A 21,878-nucleotide genomic window follows, 5' to 3' on the forward strand; every position below is an offset into this window, starting at 1 on the left:
ATAACCATGCCTGGCAGTCCTCTTATCTATCCATCTAAATCTTACCTGCTTACCTCCAAGACACAGCTTAGGTCTCTCCCTTCCTCCATAAAGCCTTCTCTAATTACTTGAGTGTACACCCCACTTCACCCTTCGATGAATACCCATAGTTAGAAGCATCTGATCTTATGCTAAGTGAGTCTCTGATTGTCTCAAGCTTGTGAACTTTGATACCCACCCTGAGACTGTGAGGGGAGCAGTTGGGTGGGGAGGGGCCTTATCTTTCATCCTAAGGAGTTTTTTTTTCCCATTGATTGTGGCCTTTGGCTCATTTGCATGCAATCTCCTCTTCTCATTTGCCACCCCCACGGACTAGCACTGACCATTGTAGCAGAAAGCTTACCAGACCACATGGGGCATTCTGTATTGTCACCGTGAAGGTGCCTGAAGATCGGCTCTTGGCTAGGATGTACTGGCATGTGGCAGGAAACGTGTACCGGCGGCCATCAAAAGTCGTGAAATGGATGTCTCCAGTCACAGAGCACTCCGCTGAAAGAGCAGGGAGCTTGTCAAACCCAAGGTAAAGACTGCAACCCCAACCTAGGGCTCCTGGTCTGCTAGGAGCCAAGATGTGAGGGAGGAGATGCAGCCCTCCACCCTTGGAGTGGAGAGTCTGACAGAGAAACCTAGACCCTGTCCTTGGGTCCTTGACGTGATGCAAGAGACACAGGCTTAGCCTCCAGAAGCGCTCATTCTGAGGGGAGGGGAACAATCATCCTAACTCTACGGAAGGAACCTTGTATGTTCTTAAAGCTTAGAAAACTTCAAAATTAAAAAACAGTTCAGTCTACAGGGCTTAGTATCATCAAGCAAAAACACTCAGGTCAAAGAGGACCTCTTTATATTAAATATCTGGATCACTGCTAGCATGGCCCTAGAGAGTTGTTCCTATGGTCCCCACCTCCCCCCTCCAATCTGGAAGCATGAAGCTGAGACACCCCCCACCCCAGACCACAAGATACCTGGGCAGGCTGAAGTGCTGCACATCCATTTGCCCCCTCTGCATGTGCTGAAAGAGAGAGATGACATTTCTGAGGTCATGTTATACCAGGCCCAGGTACAATCAAGCTTCCAGTGACCAGGAAGGGGACTGGTGCCCTCTATCTACCCTCTATTCACAAACTTAGCTAGGCCTCACAGACTGACCAACTGCTTTATCTAGATCTCCCTCTGCTCTTCCCAAGAAGGCCCATAGATCCTGGATCACATTCCTAGGGATTCCTTTAGAAATGATGAAAGGGAGGCTCATGGAGGTAATCTAGCCACCCAAGGGCTAGTGTCAGAGGTAGAATTTGATGCTAGAACCTCTATCTCCACAGCCAGTCATCTTTTCATTGTACCTAGGGTACAGATATTCTCCCAATCCCACCCCACCCCTACCACTGAAGCAAGCAATATCTGTACAAGGGCCTAGGAATGATCCAATAAGCACAATGCTCTTCTCCTATAACAGCCTCTCCCTTCCCATCCATGTCCTCTCCTTCCCACTAGCAGAGAGCTGGTATTAGGGGGAGGTTAAAACACTCTCTGGTCCCTTTAACCTTTTCTCTTTGGTATCTTTTTATGGTTTTCCTTTTCGTTTGTACTTTCCTTTTTGGTGACCTCTCTGGCTTCACTAAGTGCCTATTTGTCCAGGGCCTCTAGACAGGGCATTTCTAAAGCTTGGGGAGAGGAGGAGGAGGGCCTGAGGGAAGAGTTTGTCCCCAGTACCTCAGAGTACAGCCCAGGAAAGGGAATCAAGGAAGCCTGGGCCAAGTCTGCACTGGGTTCAAACGCTCCAGAAATGGGGCGGGAAGAAGCTTTGGGAAGAGCCCTAGAGCCAGAAAGGAAGAAGTCCAGAAAAGAGTTGATAATTATGAGGAAAGGGAGAAGTCTTTCCTCAGTGAGGTATAGTATAATGAGAGCAAAGAGTCAGGAAACCTGGGTTCTGACTTCAGCACAGTAACAAGCTCAATATGTGACCATGGACAAGTCACTTTCCTTCTCTGGTCCTCAGCTTCCCCATCTGCAAAATGAGAGGATTGGACTAGATGACCTCTAGAGGCCCCTGAAGCTCTGATTGTCTATGGTTCCAAGATCAGGGTGAGAGGGCAGTGTCTACCTCCCATCAGCCTATCAGGGAATGAGAATCCCCCCTCCCCCACCCATGCACCATCTCTCCATGACTGCACTCCATCTTTTCTATAACCACATCTAATTAGGATCAAGCCACCACCAGCCTCTGTCCGTCTCTCCCGAGTGGCCCCACAGAGCCTGGATATATGGGGATGCCCAGCTCCTCCTAACCCTTTCCCACAATAGGCACCAACCATGTGTTGCAATCATCATTCACCACAGAGCCTGTTGGATACAGACTCCCATGGAATTCACAAGAACACTCAGCAGGTGCCATGCAGCCCCCATCTTCAAAGATCAGACCTGGGAATGCAAGCAAAATCCAGCTCTGATGACAACATTGCCTTGCTCGAAAATCTTTAATGATTCCCCCACTGTCTACATGGGGAATTGAGCTCTTCATGCCTGGTATTTAATGCCCTCCACAATGCAGGCACCTTCCCACCCCTTGGAGCCTTAATCCACGTAATCCACTTCTTTATGAAGCCTTGCCTTACCACTAGCTACACAATGATCTCTCCTTCCTTTGAAATCAAAATCATCTATACCTCTCATTAGGTATTTGTCAAACACTACCTTGTGCTGTCAAGTTTCTTTTCATGTATCGACATCCTGGTTTCCTAACCAAAATGTAGGTTCCATGAAGGCAGGGACCTTGTTGTATTAAACTGTGCATCATACACACACACATACACAGTGTGTGCATGTGTGTGTGTGTGTGTGTGTGTGTGTGGTGTGTGTAGGGCATGAAAGACGTGGTTTATTGAATGACAGTGAATAAACAAGTTAATAAGTGAATCAATTATTTAGTGAGTGAATTAATGTATTATGAATAAGAGAGCAAATTTATGAATTAGTGAGTGAATGAGTAAGTGATTAAGTGAATAAACTGAATGAGTGAGTATGTGAATAAGTGTCTCTGTCTTTCCCACACCAGAATTCCTTAGTCAAATTATAAATCTCAGTGAATCTCACAGCATGGCCTCAGAGCCACCCACCAACAACCCCGAGTTCATTAGCTCTGGCATTAGGTTTCCCAGGGTAACCACCTACTTCCTCCCTCCAACATTACCCTTGGGGCAATAGCAGCCATCCACGCAGGCAATCTCGCTGTCGATGCAAGGGGTCCTGGGCTGGCAAGATACGGGACAGCAGTTAATACATTCGTTGTAGATGAAGGCCTCCTCCTTGCAGGTCACAGCTAGAAGGAAGGAGGACCGGAAGATAAGCCATGAGGCAGTGTGTTAGCCTTTCCTGGCCCATCTGGCCTGTCCCCAAACTAATTCTTGTGATCCTCGTGCCAAAGCCCCAAGTCCCATACCCAGTTCTCCCTTCCCTATCTCCTTTCCTCAGGGAAGGAGTCTTTTGGTCTCTGACATCTCCTCCCCCACCCCCACCCCAGCTAGCCGTGGGGTTGAGTCGTTAAGCATCACTGCAGAAACAGTATCCAGCATGTCTGAGGATCCAAATACCAGCCACCAGCCTTCCAGAGACAGCAGAGGGCAGACCCCTTTCATCTCTGAACACGTGGATGGACAAGAAAGCTTTAAGGGGATAAATTAGAATGATAGGATCTCAGAGATGGAATGTCAGAAGCAGGATTTGAACCCAGTTCTTTGGATCTAGAGCCAGTATGGTTTCCATTGTGTCATGATGACACCAGCCATGACTCAGCCTGGGCAAATGAGCTATCAATGAAGCCGGGTTTCTCTGACCTGAGTGAGGCTCCCTACCTCCAGCCCTTCCTTCAGAGCCCAGATCAGAGATGTGCCCGTAGGCTTTTGGGGGGTACCCTTACTCTCCCTGCAGTGGTGTTTGTGCAGACTTCACTCATGCATTCAGCCTACCACACAGTGGGAACTTGGCTCTCCAGCCCTGCAAGGAGCACCCAGCATGGGCACATGCCCGGGCATATTCCATCAGTGCCCGGCACCAGGTGACATCGTCAGATGCTGACCTGAACCAGAGAAACCAAGGATCATGGTTAGGATAAACAGGTCCATCCCTCCACCCTGACCTCTATATCTGAGACCTTATAGATACAGAACTAGCAGAGGCATTATCTGGCTGACCTTCTGACTTGTTCATTTACATCCAGGGGTGGAAACAAAGTTGGGGACAAAGCAAAGCTTAATGGAAGAGGCTTTGGATTGAGAATCAGGTCACTTGGGTCCTAGCCCTGCCTCTGCCACTCACTCTGTGTGATCCCCTCCTCCCCCTACTTCCCTTCCCTAGGTCTGTTTCCCTACCTAAAAAAGGGGGAGATTAAATTCTATTTCCCTTCTAGCTCAATTCCAACCCTATAAGATAAAAGACAAAAGAATATTTTGAAAATAAGATAGGCATAAGGTTCAAAGACTCTAGACAATTCAGGCTTAAGACTTAGACCAAATCCTGTGGGTGGGGATAGCCCTGTCTAAAACCTAAAGCAGAAGCTCCCTGCCCCATCCCCATCCCTCAGGACGCCTTCCCTTAGAGCACCACCACTCACTCACAGGCAGAGGTCGCTAGTGCAGCTAGCCATGAAAGGCAAGGGGCTGACGTAGTCATGGCAGGTGTCAAATGGGGACTTCTGCAGTGCCTCACACAGCTCATACACCCCCTAGAAGCAAAGCAGCACAGACTGGTGGAGTAAGGAAGAGCACAAAGGTCTTAGAGGGGACATCTTATCCCACCACCTATCTCTATGCAGGTCCATTCCTTAACTAGACCAGAGTCAGATGGACAGAAAGGATGAAATAAGGAGGAAGACAGAGAGAATAGCCTAGAGAGTGAAGAAAGGAGGGGGAATGATAGGGAGGAAAGGGAGAGAGATAAGAAAAGGAGGGGAATAGGAAGAAGGAGGAGGATAGAAAAGGGGGAAAGGAGAAAGAAGTAGGAAGAAGGAAGAAAGGATGAAGGAAGGTACATTTCTCCTAGACCCCTCCCCTCCAGTATCATGAAGTACTGAATGGTCTGAGAATGGTTTTCTTCTGCACAAAGTGCCCACCATAAGTATCTCCTCCCACATTTTAAAATGAGACCTCAGCAATGGAGCCCACGGGCCAGCTAAGAAACCTGTATTTTCTCTTCTTATAGAGGGAGAAACCAAGGCTGGACCTTGAGGGATAGGAATAGAGAAGAACAGACTCTTGAGGGACCCAGACCTGCATGGCAGTGGGGCTCTGATGGAAACATGGAGGCCGTGATGGAAATGAGACATTGGGTCCAGGAGTCTCATCCGGAGGATCTTCCTGCCAGCTGTTCACAAACTCGGCCACGTCCTCAGTCAGTTTTCCTGTTGGGTAAAATGTCATCCCAGGGATGACCACCAAGGAAAAAGAAAGAATAGCATCAAAAGACAGTAAAATAGCAGAGATATCAGGTAACACTAAAAAAAATGTAAAAATAAAGGAAGTAAGTAGATAGGAGCTTCAGAACAAATGGATTATTGCAACAGTCTTTTAGTTTGAACAGTCTCTTTTCTAACAAGTCTGCCCTTAATGATGTGGTGGATAAAAAGCTGGACTTTGAACCAGGAAGACAGGAATTCAAATCCTGCCTTAGATACTTAATGAGTTGCGAGACCCTGCACAAGTCATTTAATCTATCTCTGCCTCAGTTTCCTCATTTGTAAAATTCAGATAATAACAGTACCTATCTCTTCAGGTTCATTGTGAAGACTAAATGAGATAACATGGAAAATGTTTCGCAAACCTCAAAGTACTATATAAATACTAGTGATTAAGATTTTAATCCACCCCGTCCTTGAGTCCTTCCTTCATAAACTGTCAGGTTGATCTTAAAATGCAGCTTCCCAATTAGGAATTATGCTAAGAAGGCACCTAAAATATGAATACGCTTTGACCCAGAAACTACCTGCTAGGCATAAATTCCAAGGCAAGTTCCCATATATAACAAAAATATTTCTAGCAGCATTTTTGAGGAGGAACAAAGGGGCAAACAAGTAGATGTCCATCTGTTGGAGAAGAGCTCAAAAAATGTGGCACTTTAATGTAATGAGATATTACTGTGGTGAAAGAAATTATGAATATCCGGAATCAGAGGAGCATGAGAAGACATATGAACTGATGCAGGGAAAAGTAAGCAGAAACAGGAAAGCAATATACAGAATGACCACCAAAAATGTACGTGGAAAGAACACCAAGGAAACAGAATTTAATCCTGGGTAGTATTTCCAAGTTTATCCCTAAAGAACGGATAAAATAAAATGTGCCTTCTTCCCTCCTTTGCAGAAGTGGGAGACTAAGGATGTGGAACTTATATATTGTCAGACTGTTGATCTGTTGGTTAATTTTGTCGAGTGACTTTTTCCTTTTCTTTTAAAAAAAATGGTTTTTGTTGCAGGGGACATATCATTATTAAGAGTGGAGGAGGGAGAGGATTTTTGGAAATTCAATTCAATAAACATTTATTAAGCACCTACTATGTGCCAGGCACTATGATTTAAAAATAAAACAAATACATATTTATTTTTTAAATCACAGCTTCCACCATTTCGTTCTGCTGCTTAGTAACACACAACAGTTTCTTGCAACATCAGGTCCAAATTCTCCTGCCTGGAATTTTAGGTCCTCCATAATCTGGTCCCGCCCACTCTACAGTGTTCCTTACTCTTTTCCATTCTTTCCGTCACAGAAATTCCAAGATCATTTTTAACATTTGCACTTTCACTCACACTGCTCCTTCCAACAAAAATAGCCTGCCCAAGGGCCAATTCAGGTCCCACATCTTCAAGGAATAGGATGAATATAAAGAATCATGGAAAGACTTTCATGAACTGAAGCAGAAGGAGGTAGTGCCAAGAAAATATACACAACGATTATGTAAATGTAAACATTTACATAAATTGGAAAGAGCCCCTACCACTAAACAATCAAAAGTGAATGTTACAAAATTATAATAATGTTGCAAAGAACAAGCATGACCCAATGAAGAGATAAGAGAAAATGTCCTCCCCTTCTCCTTTTAAAGCAGGAAATCCATGGGTGGGGAACACTGTTTATTTTCAGATCTTTTTACTATATTAATTAGTTTTGCTGATTATTTTTTCTCTTCTGCCTCTTTTTAAAAAATTCTTTGCTACCTGAGGGGAGAGGGGAAAGAATACAGAGCAAAATTTAGGCAACATAAAATAAAGATGGCAATAAAAATTTACTTTAAAAAATTAACTCTCATATGGCACCATTTCCAGTTCCCTCACTGTCCTATTTACCTTCCTCTAGATACTTTCCATCTCCATCAGGCAATACTTCTATACTATACTATTTGGCATTCACTGTCTTTGTTATGGTTTTCCTAAAACACTCTCCCCCCATAAGCTTCAGTGGCTCCTCACCATTTCCAAGAGCAAGTATAAAATCCTCTGTTGCATTTAAAACCTTTCACAATCATTCTCTCACACCTGACTCCCTTCCATCTCCCTATGACCCACCTACACCAGCCTCCTTGCTGTTCCTCACACAAATGCTCTGTCTGCCAACTCTGTGTCTTTTCAGCCCATGTCTGGGATGCCCTCACCTCCACCTCTTAGATTTCCTGGATTTCTACATGACCCAGTTCCCTTCTACAGGAAGCCACCTTCTACAGGAAGCCTTTCCCAGTCTCCTCAGTTACTAGTGCCTTCTCTGTGGACTATTATCATGATTCCAGCAGTGTCTGGGTGACTACCTTCTCACAACCTGAGATACATAGGTCAAGAATTACTAACTCCATTTTACAAATGAAGAAACGGAAGGTCAAAGAAATCAAGGGACTTGTTCAATGCCACATAGGCACTAGACATCAAAACCTGAACCTAAATTTCCTGACTACAAGATAAGGAGCAAAAACACTGACATAAAATTAAGTACACATGGGCTATCACCCCATAGAGTGATTTGAAGGGCTTCTCTACCTCTAAACTATAAGAAGCCATGGAAGTAGAAAAAACTTCATGCAAGGGTTGGACAATGGGACCTTTGAGGTTCTTTCTAATCTAGAGTCTCAGGCTCTCAGATGACTACTGCTATCATAAAATCATCCTCTTCATCATCAGGGGTGTACTGGTAAATGTTTAACAACCAGATCTCCAAAATGTGCTCAATACACTTTTAAGTTTAAATCTGCACCATTAACATTTTTAAAACCTTTTCTTAGGTTTAGACAATCAACAAAATAATAAATTGATTTATTGTTCATATGAGCTAGCTCCAAAACACACCAGGTCATAATAATCATCAACGAGCATTTACAAAGTACCTATTATGTGCTAGGCACCATGCTAAGCACTGAGAATACAAAGAAAGGAAAAACATGGTCTTGCCCTGAAGGAGCTCCTATTCTAATGAAAGAGACAACATGCAAACAACTATGTTTATACAAAATACATGATCTCTAAGCCCATCCAGTAGGACCAAGGTCTACACTGGGCTGAGTACACAGTAGGCACACAGTACTGACTCAATTGATGAAAAGATTAGCTTTCCCCCCAAACCCCACCACCTGATCTCTCCAATTCTGGATGCCTCTCTTGATGCTCCAGTTGGGAAGCGGGTGGGGAATAGAAAGTCTTGAGCCACTGGCCCTCAGGACTCACCAAAGCTGGTCTTCAGGTCATCTTGGGGGTCAGCATTGTTGTTCCCACACAATCCATGAGTCTTGCCTAAGTATTCAGGACTCATCTTGATGTAGACAGCTGATTCACCATCCCAAGCCAGCGTGAAAGCAGACTGATGCCGCACAATGACATAGCCAGCCATCTGATGGAGTCGCAAGTTCCCTGTAATGTGAGGCAGCTGGACCCTGCCGTGGCATAGGGAGAGACAACACAGGGTACTCAGAGCCCCCAAACCTCCTGCTCACTGAGATGCTCCAAGTAGGGTGCTTATTAAAAAGCATTCCAAGCTAGAACATCTACTACCAGCTACAGACTCACTGGAACATACCACAGACAATTAGAAAAACAACAGTGACTCACTGTTTGCAAAGTCTGTTCTTTATAAACTATAGTTTATACAGCAAGCTATTATAATAATTTATATAATATTTTACAGCTTACAAAGATTTTGTAAACTAGTTTACTATATTTATAAAATAAACTATAATAAATTAAAGTATTACATTAATAATTATAATTACAGTTTACAGACTATTACAATAGAAACAATAGTAATTTACATTTGCATCATATTTTATAGTTTATAGCTTTTTCTTACAGTACACAATGCAGATCTCACTTAATGGATGTGGTAAGTGCATAGCTCCATTTTATAGATGAGGAAATGAGGAGATGAGGATACTAAGGGTCAGAGGGGTAAAGCTTCCCCAGGGTCACACAGATAGCAAGTCTCAGAGCGAAGACTTGAACCTGAGTCTACTGACTACACAATCAGGCATGAAGACACTGAGCAGAAGGTCAGAACCCAAACATGCTCATAGGGATTGGAGGGATAGAGGGAGAGGCTCCTCTACCCCCAAACTAACAAGAGATCATAGAAGGGGAAAGACTACTAGGTCTGGAGTCAAGAGATCTGAGTTGGAGCCTAGTAACACCTATTAGCTCTGAGACTGTAAGTAAATCACTTTATCTCAGCCTCAGTTTTTGCCTCTCTAAAGTGGGGATAATAATACTTATAATATTGTTGTTATGAGGGATACACTTTGAAAACTGCAAAATATTATGTGATTATGATACAAATACTCATTATTCTATATTGAGCATTATTATTATTATTATTACTATCTAAATAAACATAACTGAATTATTATTATCACCCCTTTTAGCCTACCACACTACCAAATACAACCATTAATAATTCATTCCTTTGCATGAATACAAGTTTCTCTTTTAAAATGCAACTCTCTCCAAGAAAGATGGCACATGAAGTCCCTAAAACCTCAGGATGAGTGAATTTATCATATGAGTTGATCCAATAAAGAAGAAACCTGGACACCAAGAATTTGAGAGGGAAGAGAGAAAGAGAGAGAAGAGAAGTGAAAGGGAAGTAGAGGCCAAATACAAGCTTTGGTGACCTTTGTGCAGGCCCTTTGCTATACACAGTCTGTACACATATTATATATACAACCCTCCTACTTGCACCCCCTAACAAACTGAAGATTTCTTGCAGACTTAATGTAAAGTCATCCACAGCCAGAGAATTTAAAAAGAAGATGGAAAAATTTCCTTTCCATTGTACTTTCCTCTTAGAAAAGTTATTGCTTCTGCCCAAGACCCCGTATGCCAGGGATTGTAGGACAAGGTACAAGGAAGTTAGCTCATTACCCCAAACCCCCGTGGGTGACATTCCTGCTCAGGCGAATCTCATCTTCCCCTGCAAAGAAGAGGCTGACAGACCGTGGGCAGCTGTAGGGGAAAGAGCTGCATTCTGGGTAGTTGTGAACCTGAAATGAGAGGGTTGAGACATGTGAACCAGGGGCCTACTCCCAGCATTGCCCCATAGCAGGTCCTGCCCCAATGGGGAGCTCTGGGTCCAAGAGTCAAGGCGAGGTCTGGATCTTTCTTTCTCAACTCTTCTTAGCTTTATTGGTACTATGAGAGCCAGACTTCATCTAGAAATATAACTAATGTCAGATAGACTTTAGTTGGATTAACTCAAATGATAACAATAATAATAACGATAACTAGCATTTATAGAACATTTGAAGGTTTGTGAAGTACTTCACATGTTATCTCATTTGATCCTTAAAATAAGTCTGTGAGGTAGGTGCTATCATTACTCCATTTTACAGATGAGGAAACTGAAGCACAGAGAGGGTAACACAACTTGCCCAGGGTCACATAGCAAATGTGTGTGTCAGAATCAGGATTGGAACTCAGGTCTTCCTAACTCAAAGTCCCGCATTCTGTCACCTAGCTGCCTCTACATATCTGGCAAGAGGAAGTGTGATAATGGCAAGTTTTGGGTGACTAATAAGGAACCATGGAAGAAAAAAAAGAGTTGAAGAGGAAGACCTTATCAAGTGTGTCCTAAGTACTGTCTGAGACAAAAGGTGCTTTGACCTACAGGTATGTAGCCTGGCAGATCTCTCTCTATAATAGGAATAGGGATCCCAGGTTTCTATGGCTTTAAAATGATAATAACAATAAAACTTACATATGTTTAAATGAAACTACCCAAAGGATTTGTGATTTCATCAGGATGGGGAACTCCTGGTGTGGGAACTCCCTCCACCAACACATCTCTCACCCAACTACAATTTAATAGAATACTAGGGAGTTACCTGAGAAAAGCTAGGTTAAGTAACAACAGCTAACATTTCTATAATGCTTCTAATAAGGTTTACAAAGCATTATGTGTCTACATAAGCATACACATAAGTGTATTATGTATATATGTGTATATCCATATATACGTACATATGTATCTATACATGCATGTGAAATCTATATAGATAGATATCTATCTATTTAGATATATAAATAGATTATAGAAAGAAAGAGAGAGAGAAAGAAACAAAGAAAAAGGAAGGAAGGAAGGAAGGAAGGAAGGAAGGAAGGAAGGAAGGAAGGAAGGAAGGAAGGAAGGAAGGAAGGAAGGAAAGGAGGGAGGGAGGGAGGGAGGGAGGGGAAGGAGGGAGAGACAGAGACAGAGAGAGGCAGAGAGAGAAAAATCTCATTTGATTCTCACACAGGACCACAACTAGTTAAGTGTAAAGGAAGCAGAATTTGAATGAATTAACGAACAAACGAGAAAGCATTTACTCTGTGCCAGGCCTTATTCTAAGCACTGAAGATACAAATAAAAGCAAGGGACATAGTCCCTCACCTTAAGGAGCTTACATTTCTAGAAATGGTGGTCAGTAAGCAGTGACCATTGATTGAACAAGGAAAAGTGAACTCTATCTGACAGAGAGAGGGGATAGACTTCCCTCTCAGGGAGTGCAGACTGAGACATGTATCTTTTGGACACAACCAATATGAGATTTTGTTTTCCTTGACTATGCATATTTGTTACCAAGGATTTGGGCTTTTCTTTGTTTGTTTGTTTGTTTGTATTTTCCTCATGGGGGCTAAGGGGAAGTGAGAGGGAAAGAATATAGATTTTTGTCAATTGCCAAAAATAAAGTAAAATTAATTTTTTTATGAAAGTTGAAAGTTCAACAATAATATGAAAGCCCAGTGTCCCAGGGGTTGAATTTGAGCTTGGATTTTCCAGACCCAGCACTTCAACCATTAAGTCACACTGTCTCTCAGTATGTATATAGTGCTTGAAGGTTTGCAAAGGGCTCTCCAAGTGTTATCTTATTTGACCTGATGACAATGCTGAGACATAATAAGCTAACCAGCGTGAGAATCCAGTCCCACTCTGGAATAACATTTCTTAGTGTAACTTAATATACTGGCATGTAGGCTAAGCATTTGATCGAGTCTTTCATACTTCTTGTAGACAAGAACACATGTAGACCAGAGGATAATCTAGTCAGATGCATTCAAAACCTGGCTGAATGAATGAAGCTAAAACAAAAAGTCATTAATGGATTCTCAGTAGAGGCCTCAAGGGATCTGTCCTGAGTTGGTCTCATGCTATTCAGTGTTTTTATCAGGGCCTTGGATGAAGACACTGAAGGCACACTTGTCAGATTTGTGAAAAACAAAATGGGGAGGGAAAGTTAACATTTTAGATGACTGGCAGCAATTCTCAGAGTGTTAAGGGAATCCTGGGGTCTCTGAGGTTCTTTCAGGAGGTCTTTAAGGTCAAAAGGGATAGCTACGTGGCACAGTGGATAGAGCACCAGGCCCAAAATCAGAAAGACTCATCTTCCTGAGTTCAAATCCAGCCCGAGTGACCATGGGCAAGTCACTTCAACGTGTTTACCTCAGTTCCCTCAGCTGTAAAATGAGCGGAGAAGGAAATGGCAAACCACTCCAGTATCTTTGCCAAGAAAACCTCAAATGGGGTCACAAAGAGTCTGTACATGACTGAAATGACTGAACTTAAGATCAAAACTATTTCCACCTAATACTAAGGCATTTTAATTCCTAATATGGTAAATATCAATGCAACCCACATAAATAAAGACTCCTAGGAGAAGGGGCTCCTCGATAATTTTTAAGAGTGTAAAAGGGTCCCAAGACCAAAAAGGTTGAGAATTGCTGAGTTAGAACAATGGCCAGAAATGATAAAATTTAATAGAGATAAATGCAAAGTTCTAGCTTGAGTTCAAAAAATCAATTTCACAAGTGCAGGACAAGGGGAAGAGGAGTAGCTGGAAAATAGTTTAAGTGAAGAAAATCTGGAGGTTTCGTGGACTGAAAACTCATCATTAGATAATAACAATGTGACAAAACACCCCAAAAAAGATGCCATCATAGGTTAGAGAGAGAGTGTCCAGAATTTAGAGGATGAGAATCTTCCCGCAGCTCCAGTCAGACCACACAAGAATACTGTGTTCTGTGCCGGCTGCCTATGGAAAGGATATTGACAAAGTGGAGGATATTTAGACATGGCAGTCAAGGTGATAAGGGGACCAGAAATCATGCTGTCCAAGGATGGCACTGGGGATGTTTACCTTGGAGAAGAGAAGACTTAGGGACACCTCATAGTTGGGTTTAAAAATTCAAAAGACTGTCATGTGGAAGCAAGATTAGATGGGTTCTCCTTGGCCCCAGAAAGAAGAATTAAGAGTTATATGGGGAACACGTAGAGTGACTAATTTTGGCATGTTAAGGAACAACTTCCTAATAACTATAGCTGTTTAAAAATGGAATGGGAAATCTCATCAAGCTCTCCACATTGGATGTTTTCTTTTTTTTTCTTTTGTTTGCTTTTTCTTTTTTCTTTTTTTGGCAATTGGGGTTAAGTGACTTGCCCAGGGTCACACAGCTAGCAAATGTCAAGTGTTTGGTCTGAGGCCAAATTTGAACTCAGGTCCTCCTGACTTGAGGGCCAGGACTCTATTCACTGCGCCACCTAGCTGCCCCTCACACTGGATGTTTTCAAAGAGAATTTGAAGAATGATTTAGATTGGTTGTGCTTGGTCCCAGAAAGCTGAACCATAAGTGATGGATAAAAGTTGCAAGCAAGCAAATTCTCAGGTGTAGATTGAGCTAGGTGTCCAATTTGATCACCAAATCTCAATCGGAAAGGTCCTATCAGTGCTTTACGAGGCTGATTCGTATGAAGCAGTCCTTGAAGCCTAAGAGTAAGCTGATCAATTCAGGCTCCTGAACTGAAGACCAAGGTGAAAGACTACATCCTAGACCTTACCAAGATCCAGAATCCTTTTGGCCCAGCCTAAGTTAACAAGCCAAACTCTTTACAACTCATCTCAACTTTAGTCTATAGCACTGTGTCCTGCACACGAGCTTAAAAGCCAAAACTCCCACCCCCAAATGCACACATCTGTGATAGTGAGCGGGACCAGGGCTAAAGCCATGCACCTTCCTCACCTGAATGGAGAAGCTCTGCTCACCAGGCTCATACTGACCCACCAGTGTGTAGCTGGCTCTCCCAGAGAAAAAGTAATAGAGGCCATCAAACGTCTCAACATGGTGCTGTCCCCACGTACGGCAAATGTTGTCTCTCTCTGGGCCTGTGTTATACACTGAGCACAAGCAAAGGGAAAGCTTTCAATAGGAAGTCAGGGCAGATTTCTAGGGGGGGAGGTCAGTGGCTGAGTCTGGAGGATGAGTGTATTCAGTTGCCCAGAGATGAATGATCAAAGTCTCTCCCATACACCAGCTACCTGTCAGGGGCTCAGGGCACTGTTGTTCTCTCTCCCTGAAAAACAACAAACTGGGGAGATTCTCCAAGTCCCATTTTCTCTACCAAAGTTGACCCCACTGTCCTTAAGTGCATCTTTTTCTGGGTTCAGTCGTACCTGTCTGGCATCGGGCACCTGTCGCATTAAAACGCCTGCAGTCACAGAATGTCTGGTGCACACATTCCCCTCCATTAAAGCAGGAGAATAAGTCTGCAAGGTAAAAGCAATTTACTCTCTTAGGGTCTAGATTTTAAGTTCTAGATTCTAGAGAAGAGCAGTAGTCTCCATACTTTTTGATCACCCATGCCACCAGTAATTTTTTCCCTGGGTGGGTTTGTGGAAGATAACAGGGCAATGTTAAGATTTTCCTAATAGAAACTGGATAGTTGTTGTAGTTAGAGTTAAGCTGTAACTGCCTTGAGGAAATGATGCTCAGTTCAGAAAGAGAAAGGTTGGGAGCTTGCTAAACTCCATGTAGAGGTAGTATTAGGCTATAATGGGTGAGAGTTGTGTGATTGATTGGGAAACAAGCCCATTATTGGCTACTGAGGGGAGGGTGTTATATGACCAATCCTCCTGCCCCATTCACCACTGAGCTACAGCATGAAGAAAGCCAATTACACAGATGTCACTGAAACCCAGTGGTTGAATAACTCTGACTCTAATTTCATGTTTACCAATTAGCTGGTGGTTATGGGCATATGAGAGATTTCAATCTATACCTCTCTTCTCAACAGCTCTCAAAGGGCAATTCCAAACATACCTGATTGGGGAACAAAATATAGTAAGAAGGGAAGGCCATGAGCAAGAAGAGATCATTAGTGTGGAAGGGGAGAAGAAACCACAAGAAACAGGGGGGAAAAAAACCTGTAGCCAAGTGCTATAGGAGGTAGAATAGAATGAATCAATCAACAATTATTTATTAAGCACCTGCTACATGCCAAGCAACATGTTAGCCTGTGGGGTATGTAGAAAAATGGGAGGATAGTCTGATAAGAGGGAGAGCTCACACAGGTACACCCTGTCACATCAATTTCCTGTCCAGGTATATCCAAATATATGGAGGAGACATTTAGGAGAAGGGAAGTCTATGAGCAGTTCTCCAAGATTAGGAAGAACATGAAGGTAACAAGGACCATGGCACTCTCCAATTTCATAGGCCAGTCCCTCTCTAAGGCTTAAGACAACTTACAGGGAGTTGCACACTTGGTACGATGGAGTCGTCTTTCCCAGAGAGAAAACGTGGCTGAAGACGCCAAGGGTGCAGCCTCCTTCAGAATGACGAGAGAGAGAAGAGAGTTGTTTAAAGCAGAGATTCAAGGGTCAACTACATTTCCTAATTCACTACAATTAGCAATGTGTTTGCACACCCATGCCACATATGGATAGAGGGAAAAAAGTCAGGTGAGGGAGTAATAGAATTAAAGAATTGCCTAACTCCATTACACTAACGATGTCCACATACTCTTAGCTACTGCTCCTACAGAAGACCTAAAGTCTCTTCCTTCAGACACTGGAGGAATCTGGTGTTTTCTTCATTCACCTGACTTTTCTTCCTCTGCCCATCTTTGGCCTGAGTATGCACACTGCACATAGGATCCAAGCCCAGCACATGGATGTACATACACACACACACGCGTGTGCGCATGCACACACACACACACACACACACACACACACACACACACATGAGACCCAAGCCCAGTTGCTGAACGATACAGTTTCCTACTTTAAATAATCCATCCCAAGGGGCCATACACATTGTTGAAAGAGAATGAGACTGGGGGCAAAGAAGATTCCAACAGAGACTACTGTTCTTCCAGAAGGTCTGGCCAAAGACCATGTACAAGTGAATACTGAGTTAAAACCTATCTCTTGCCTATTCCTCCCCTCTGCCAAGTTTCCCTCATTTATAGTCACAGCAACTTTGAAAGAGTCTATAGCCAAACCTATTTGGTTGGCTCATTGTAAGCATTTAACCCTTGGGAATTTGCAAATGCTACAAATTGGAGCTTGATTCATTGTTTTATGGATTGTCTAGATTTTAGAAAGTGATAATAATGGAGACTAAACCTAAAGCTGATTGTGGGTACATTCCATTTCCAGAGAGCCAGTTGTTACACATTTATGAGCATAACTCTCATTCTATCTGCCTAACCGGGATGATTCAGTCTTCACAGATCCAATGCCCCATTCAGCAACCTTCTAATCAAGCACCTATTGATTCCAGTCTTGTTGCATGCAAGGCTCTGTGCTCAGTAGTAGGGAAAGATGCAAATCAGAGCCCAAACTGCTAGGCCATATGAGTCCAGCTCTTTTGCAACGATATTCTCTTCCAAGTTCTCAAGCACTGTGATTTCAGAATGTCTTAGGTTTACAAAGAATCCAAAGGAGGATGGATATGCTACAGTGGGCTACCCAAGAGGCCTGAGCAGGAAGTACAAAGGACATGACTGAGGACACTGACGACCAGAAAAGAAAGTGGGCTAGTTATGTGGCAAGAGTCAACAGCAAAAGAAGCAGCATGGCAAAGTGGGTAAAATCCTGAACTTGGACTCTGGGTAATCTCAGTTCAAATTGTGTCTCAGGAACTTCCTAGCTGTGATAGGAAGAGCATTTAATTTCTCTGAGCCTCAGTATTCTCGCCTTACAATGGTCCTATAAGCTTATGAACTTTTATGGAAAAAAAATAAACCATGTGATATCAGCATGCCTCTAAGATATTGTTTACATTGTTCCCTCTTTGGAATCAATTTCCCTTTTCTGGAATTTTCTATGCCCCAAAAGTTCCAGTTGCTTAGGTAATAGGCATCCCATCCCTGACCTGGCACCTCAAAATTGGGAAACCGATCAGATCTGCCTGAGTGAACCCCACCAGTTTCTATCAAACACCTGAGCTACCCTAAAGCACAAAGTGATGATGAACCCAGGAATCCCTAGAGTGAATTTGGTGTAAATTCCCACTTAATTTCTTATGATGATCAGAAATATATCAAAACTATGATGAGGGAAGGGGAAAGTCTCTCTGTAGAAGGGATAACTGTACACTGAAATCATTGGTCCATGCCACTACCTCCCCCCCAAAAAAAAATTCTGAGCAAGGGACTGCTCCTTAAGCTAGTAGCCCCCTTGGAATGACCAACAACCTCTAGATTGACTCTCACTTGTTTGGGTTTCAGGCTTCAATTTCATAGTTGTATAGTAATACAGAGGTTTATCTCTACCTTTGGGGATGTCATAATACTTTCTGCCTGGGTTTGAAGTCAGAACAACAAAACAAAAACTGGTCTTGGACCTCAGTTTCTTCATCTCTACAAGAAGGGGTTGCCAAAAGACCTTTGAGGCTTTTTCTGGCTCTAAATCCGTGATCCTATGTTCTAACACACAATAAATGGGCATCCCTTTAAAAAAAAAAGACTATAGAACTGAAGTCAAGCGTCAGTGCCTCCATTTTCAGAAAGAGCCACAGGTCTTACTGGTATTAAGCTCAACTCCCTACACAGACAGGTAAGTGCCTTGCCTCTGGTCTCAGCTGTGCTCCCCAGGCAACAGCCTGGACAATAATGATATTCCGCTGCTCCAAAAACAGTAACCTGAGAAATCTGTTAGGGGCCACATTCTTAAGGGGCTGGAGGCCAGCCTTTACAGGTCTATAGACATCTCACTAAGGAGAAAGGTGGGAGGGAAACTTACTCAGCAATTCTCCTTTGTGCAAAGAAAGAGAATACGGTGTAGACAGGGGTACTTAGATAAAGATTATTACATGACGAATGTATTGAGTGAGCCAATGAGTTAATGAAAAGGTGATTTGGGGAGGTTATCAAGAGGCTGCATAGCACTGGATAGAAAGCTAGCTTTGAAGCTGGGAAGTTCTAAATTCAAATCCTGCCTCTGGAACCTAACAGCTACACTTTCATCACATGGTAAAATGAGGATTTTGGACTAGATAACTTTCAACATCAGATCTAAGATCCTCTGATCTTAATCCAAAATTTCATCCTCCCCTCTCCCTGATTCACTTTTTCCCACCTGTCTGCAGTATCCAAAATAACTACTAAGTACACAGTTATCCCTTCCACATTGCTAAGATTATGGGTGCAGCAGCCCCTGTGATCTGGAAAATCCATGGAAAAATTTCTGGCCCTCCCTTCATACCAGAGAAATCTAATTTTTTTTCCTTTTCTTTTATGGGGTCTTTACAGCACCTTATTGTAAAATTTGGATTGATATTATTATATAATAGTATACATATATTTTATGAATTTCTGAGTTTTTAAACGTTTTCTGTGTTATCTGTAGGCCTCTTCATATTATCTGCAGCTTCCGAAAAATTCCCCAAAAATTTCCATTAATTTCTTCTGCCAACCCTCAATATGTCAAAACCAGGATGGGAAGGGATAACTGTACATTTCTCTCCTTTTGTTAGAAGCAGAGGATAGTGAGGAGAGACTAAGTGCTTAGAGTAGAGGAAAAGGGAAAAAACCCACTAGTCACCGGTTGGAAAATCAGCACTGAGTTCTACTAACTTTTGGTCCAAAGATTCATATTCTAAAAGTCCTTCTTTTCTTGTAGACTGTTATAATTTTTTAAGTGAGTTATGGAGATAGTGTTTTCCCCATTCTCAACATCATAGAGAAAGTCAGACAAAGACAACCTCAGAACACTGGAGGTTTCTCTGCAAACTGAGTCTATCAAGACAGCTGGAGAGTGACTGCTTCTGTCCTACTGTCTCACTCCTGTGTGACAACAAAAATCAACAATAGACAGACAACAATTTGAAGAGGAAACGGACAAAGGAAGGCAGTGGTAGAAACAAGTTTGCCACCTGGCTCTCTGACCACCACCCGCACCAACCAAAATGTTTAAGAAGAAAGAAAAAGCAAAGAAAGCCACACCCCAAACTCAGCAGGCTATAGTTGAAATTCAGAGGAAGGGAAGTTCTGGATTACTCAGATAATTGCTCCACTGTGTGTTTCACCCATGTAGACAAACACAGTCTACCAGCACCTGCTGCCAACTATCGCCCCCTACCCCAGATTGCCCTACTTTTCTATCATGCATCTCAGGCAAGGATCCCAGGCATCCTGGGAAGTTTAGTGTGGGGCAGAGAGGCCCAGCTTGGGATTCAGGGTAGTGTCCCTGACAGTCAGGAAAGAGAGAGAGAGAGAGAGAGAGAGAGAGAGAGAGAGAGAGAGAGAGAGAGAGAGAGAGAGAGAGAGAGAGAGACAGAGACAGAGAGAGAGACAGAGACAGAGAGAGGGAGACAGAGAGAGAGCAGAGAGAGAGAGAGACAGAGAGAGAGAGAGAGAGACAGAGAGAGAGACAGAGAGAGAGACAGAGAGACAGAGAGACAGAGAGAGAGAGAGACAGAGAGAGAGACAGAGAGAGAGAGAGGAGAGAAGAGACAGAGAGACAGAGAGAGAGAGAGAGACACAGAGAGAGAGAGAGAGAGAGGAGAGAGAGACAGAGAGAGGAGAGAGAGAGAGAGAGAAGAGAGAGAGAGAGAGGAGAGAGGAGAGAGAGAGACAGAGAGAGAGAGAGACAGAGAGACAGAGAGACAGAGAGAGAGACAGAGAGACAGAGAGACAGAGAGAGAGAGACAGAGAGAGAGAGGAGAGAAGAGAGAGACAGAGAGACAGAGAGACAGAGAGAGAGAGACAGAGAGAGAGACAGAGAGAGAGAGAGAGAGGGAGAGAGAGAGAGACAGAGAGAGAGAGAGACAGAGAGAGGACAGAGAGAGGGAGAGAGACAGAGAGAGAGAGAGAGACACAGAGAGAGAGAGAGAGAGACAGACAGAGAGAGAGACAGAGACAGACAGAGAGAGAGAGAGAGAGAGAGAGAGAGAGAGAGAGAGAGAGAGAGAGAGATGAAGGGAGAGTTCTCACTCCCCTCTCCCTTTAGCTCCTTCTTTAGAATACCCCAAAACCATTGTCTGTCATCTGTTGGGTAGATCTACCCCCACCCCCATACACACACGCAGGCATTCTCACACAAACCCGCTTCTAGGTTCAGCGGAACTGGTTGTCGTTGTCTGACTCCTGGGCCAGCCTGAACGTCAGTTGTCGGAAAGGTCCTATCTATTTGGCCCAAGATGACACCACCCAAGCAGCCCTGCTGTCCCATTGACCTGGTTTACAAAATCTCGAAGCTGAAAGGGACATTAGAGCTTCATCTAATTCAACTCCTTCCCAGTTCAGGAGATGTCATCCTATAGCCTCCCTAGACAGTCTGCCTCAGCTGGAGCTAAGATTTTCTTTGGCACAGATCACCCACATGCCCCAACTTCTCTCTAAGCGTCCTTCCTAGTCCAGTAGAAGGGACATCACTAACCAACCCTCTTTCCAGGTCAAGACAGAGAGATGGAGAGATGCAGGCTCCGGCAGAGGATTTCTCTCACCCCCATCCAAAAACCCCATACCAGTGTCCCTGCTGTTCCTTTACCTGCTCTTCCCGGCCGGCAGTGGCGTCTCCCAGACGAAGTTTGGCGTCTTCAAGACTAGGGAGGGAAGAGACTCTGGGCTAAGGGAAGCTTAGCTGAGCTTAGTTTAAGGCACAGGCCGTTAAGCAGTTGCCCCCCGCCCAGACCAAACCAGCCCTTCCCTCCTCACTTGGCCCTGCTTCTTTCTCACCCAGACGCGCCAACGAGGTGGCCAGGGCCAGATAAAAGTCCAAAAATCCTTAGGAGAGGGGAGGCAGAGGTGCCTGCAGAGTGCCCTCGGGAGGGACCTTTACCACCCCAGAAGAGTGGCTGGTAAGGGTCCCAACCTCCCACCCCACTCACCTGCTCTCCGCAGTCCCAGAGGGCGGCAGCTCCGCGCGGCTGCTAAAGGGAGTCGACCTGGTGACTGAAAATAGAGGGTAGCAAATTAAAAAGCCTCTAGCTCCAGGTCTTGTCCTCTCTTCCTCCGACCCTCGCCCTGGCTTTCATTCCTAACTTCCAGCTCACCTTCAGGGACCCAAAGACAAAAAAACAGCAGCCAGATCCCAGACGCTGTGGGGTGCGAGGCGAGGACCCCCAT

At 43.8% G+C, this 21,878-nt stretch overlaps 1 protein-coding gene across 1 annotated transcript in view; it reads right to left on the bottom strand.

Moving 5' to 3' along the window:
• OTOG (otogelin) overlaps positions 1-21,878 on the bottom strand; it is a 102,059-nt gene extending 80,181 nt beyond the window's left edge. Inside the window, 15 exon segments of the mRNA XM_021005386.2 lie at positions 383-528; positions 1,002-1,048; positions 2,349-2,457; positions 3,227-3,355; positions 4,002-4,111; positions 4,650-4,756; positions 5,301-5,431; positions 8,732-8,937; positions 10,418-10,536; positions 14,546-14,700; positions 14,977-15,069; positions 16,052-16,130; positions 21,301-21,373; positions 21,641-21,704; positions 21,806-21,878. Coding sequence (XP_020861045.1) covers positions 383-528; positions 1,002-1,048; positions 2,349-2,457; positions 3,227-3,355; positions 4,002-4,111; positions 4,650-4,756; positions 5,301-5,431; positions 8,732-8,937; positions 10,418-10,536; positions 14,546-14,700; positions 14,977-15,069; positions 16,052-16,130; positions 21,301-21,373; positions 21,641-21,704; positions 21,806-21,878 — 1,641 coding nt within the window.

Source organism: Phascolarctos cinereus, unplaced genomic scaffold (genome assembly GCF_003287225.1).
Source record: "Phascolarctos cinereus isolate Bilbo 61053 unplaced genomic scaffold, phaCin_HiC Scaffold_9;HRSCAF=440, whole genome shotgun sequence".
NCBI classification, from domain to species: domain Eukaryota; kingdom Metazoa; phylum Chordata; class Mammalia; order Diprotodontia; family Phascolarctidae; genus Phascolarctos; species Phascolarctos cinereus.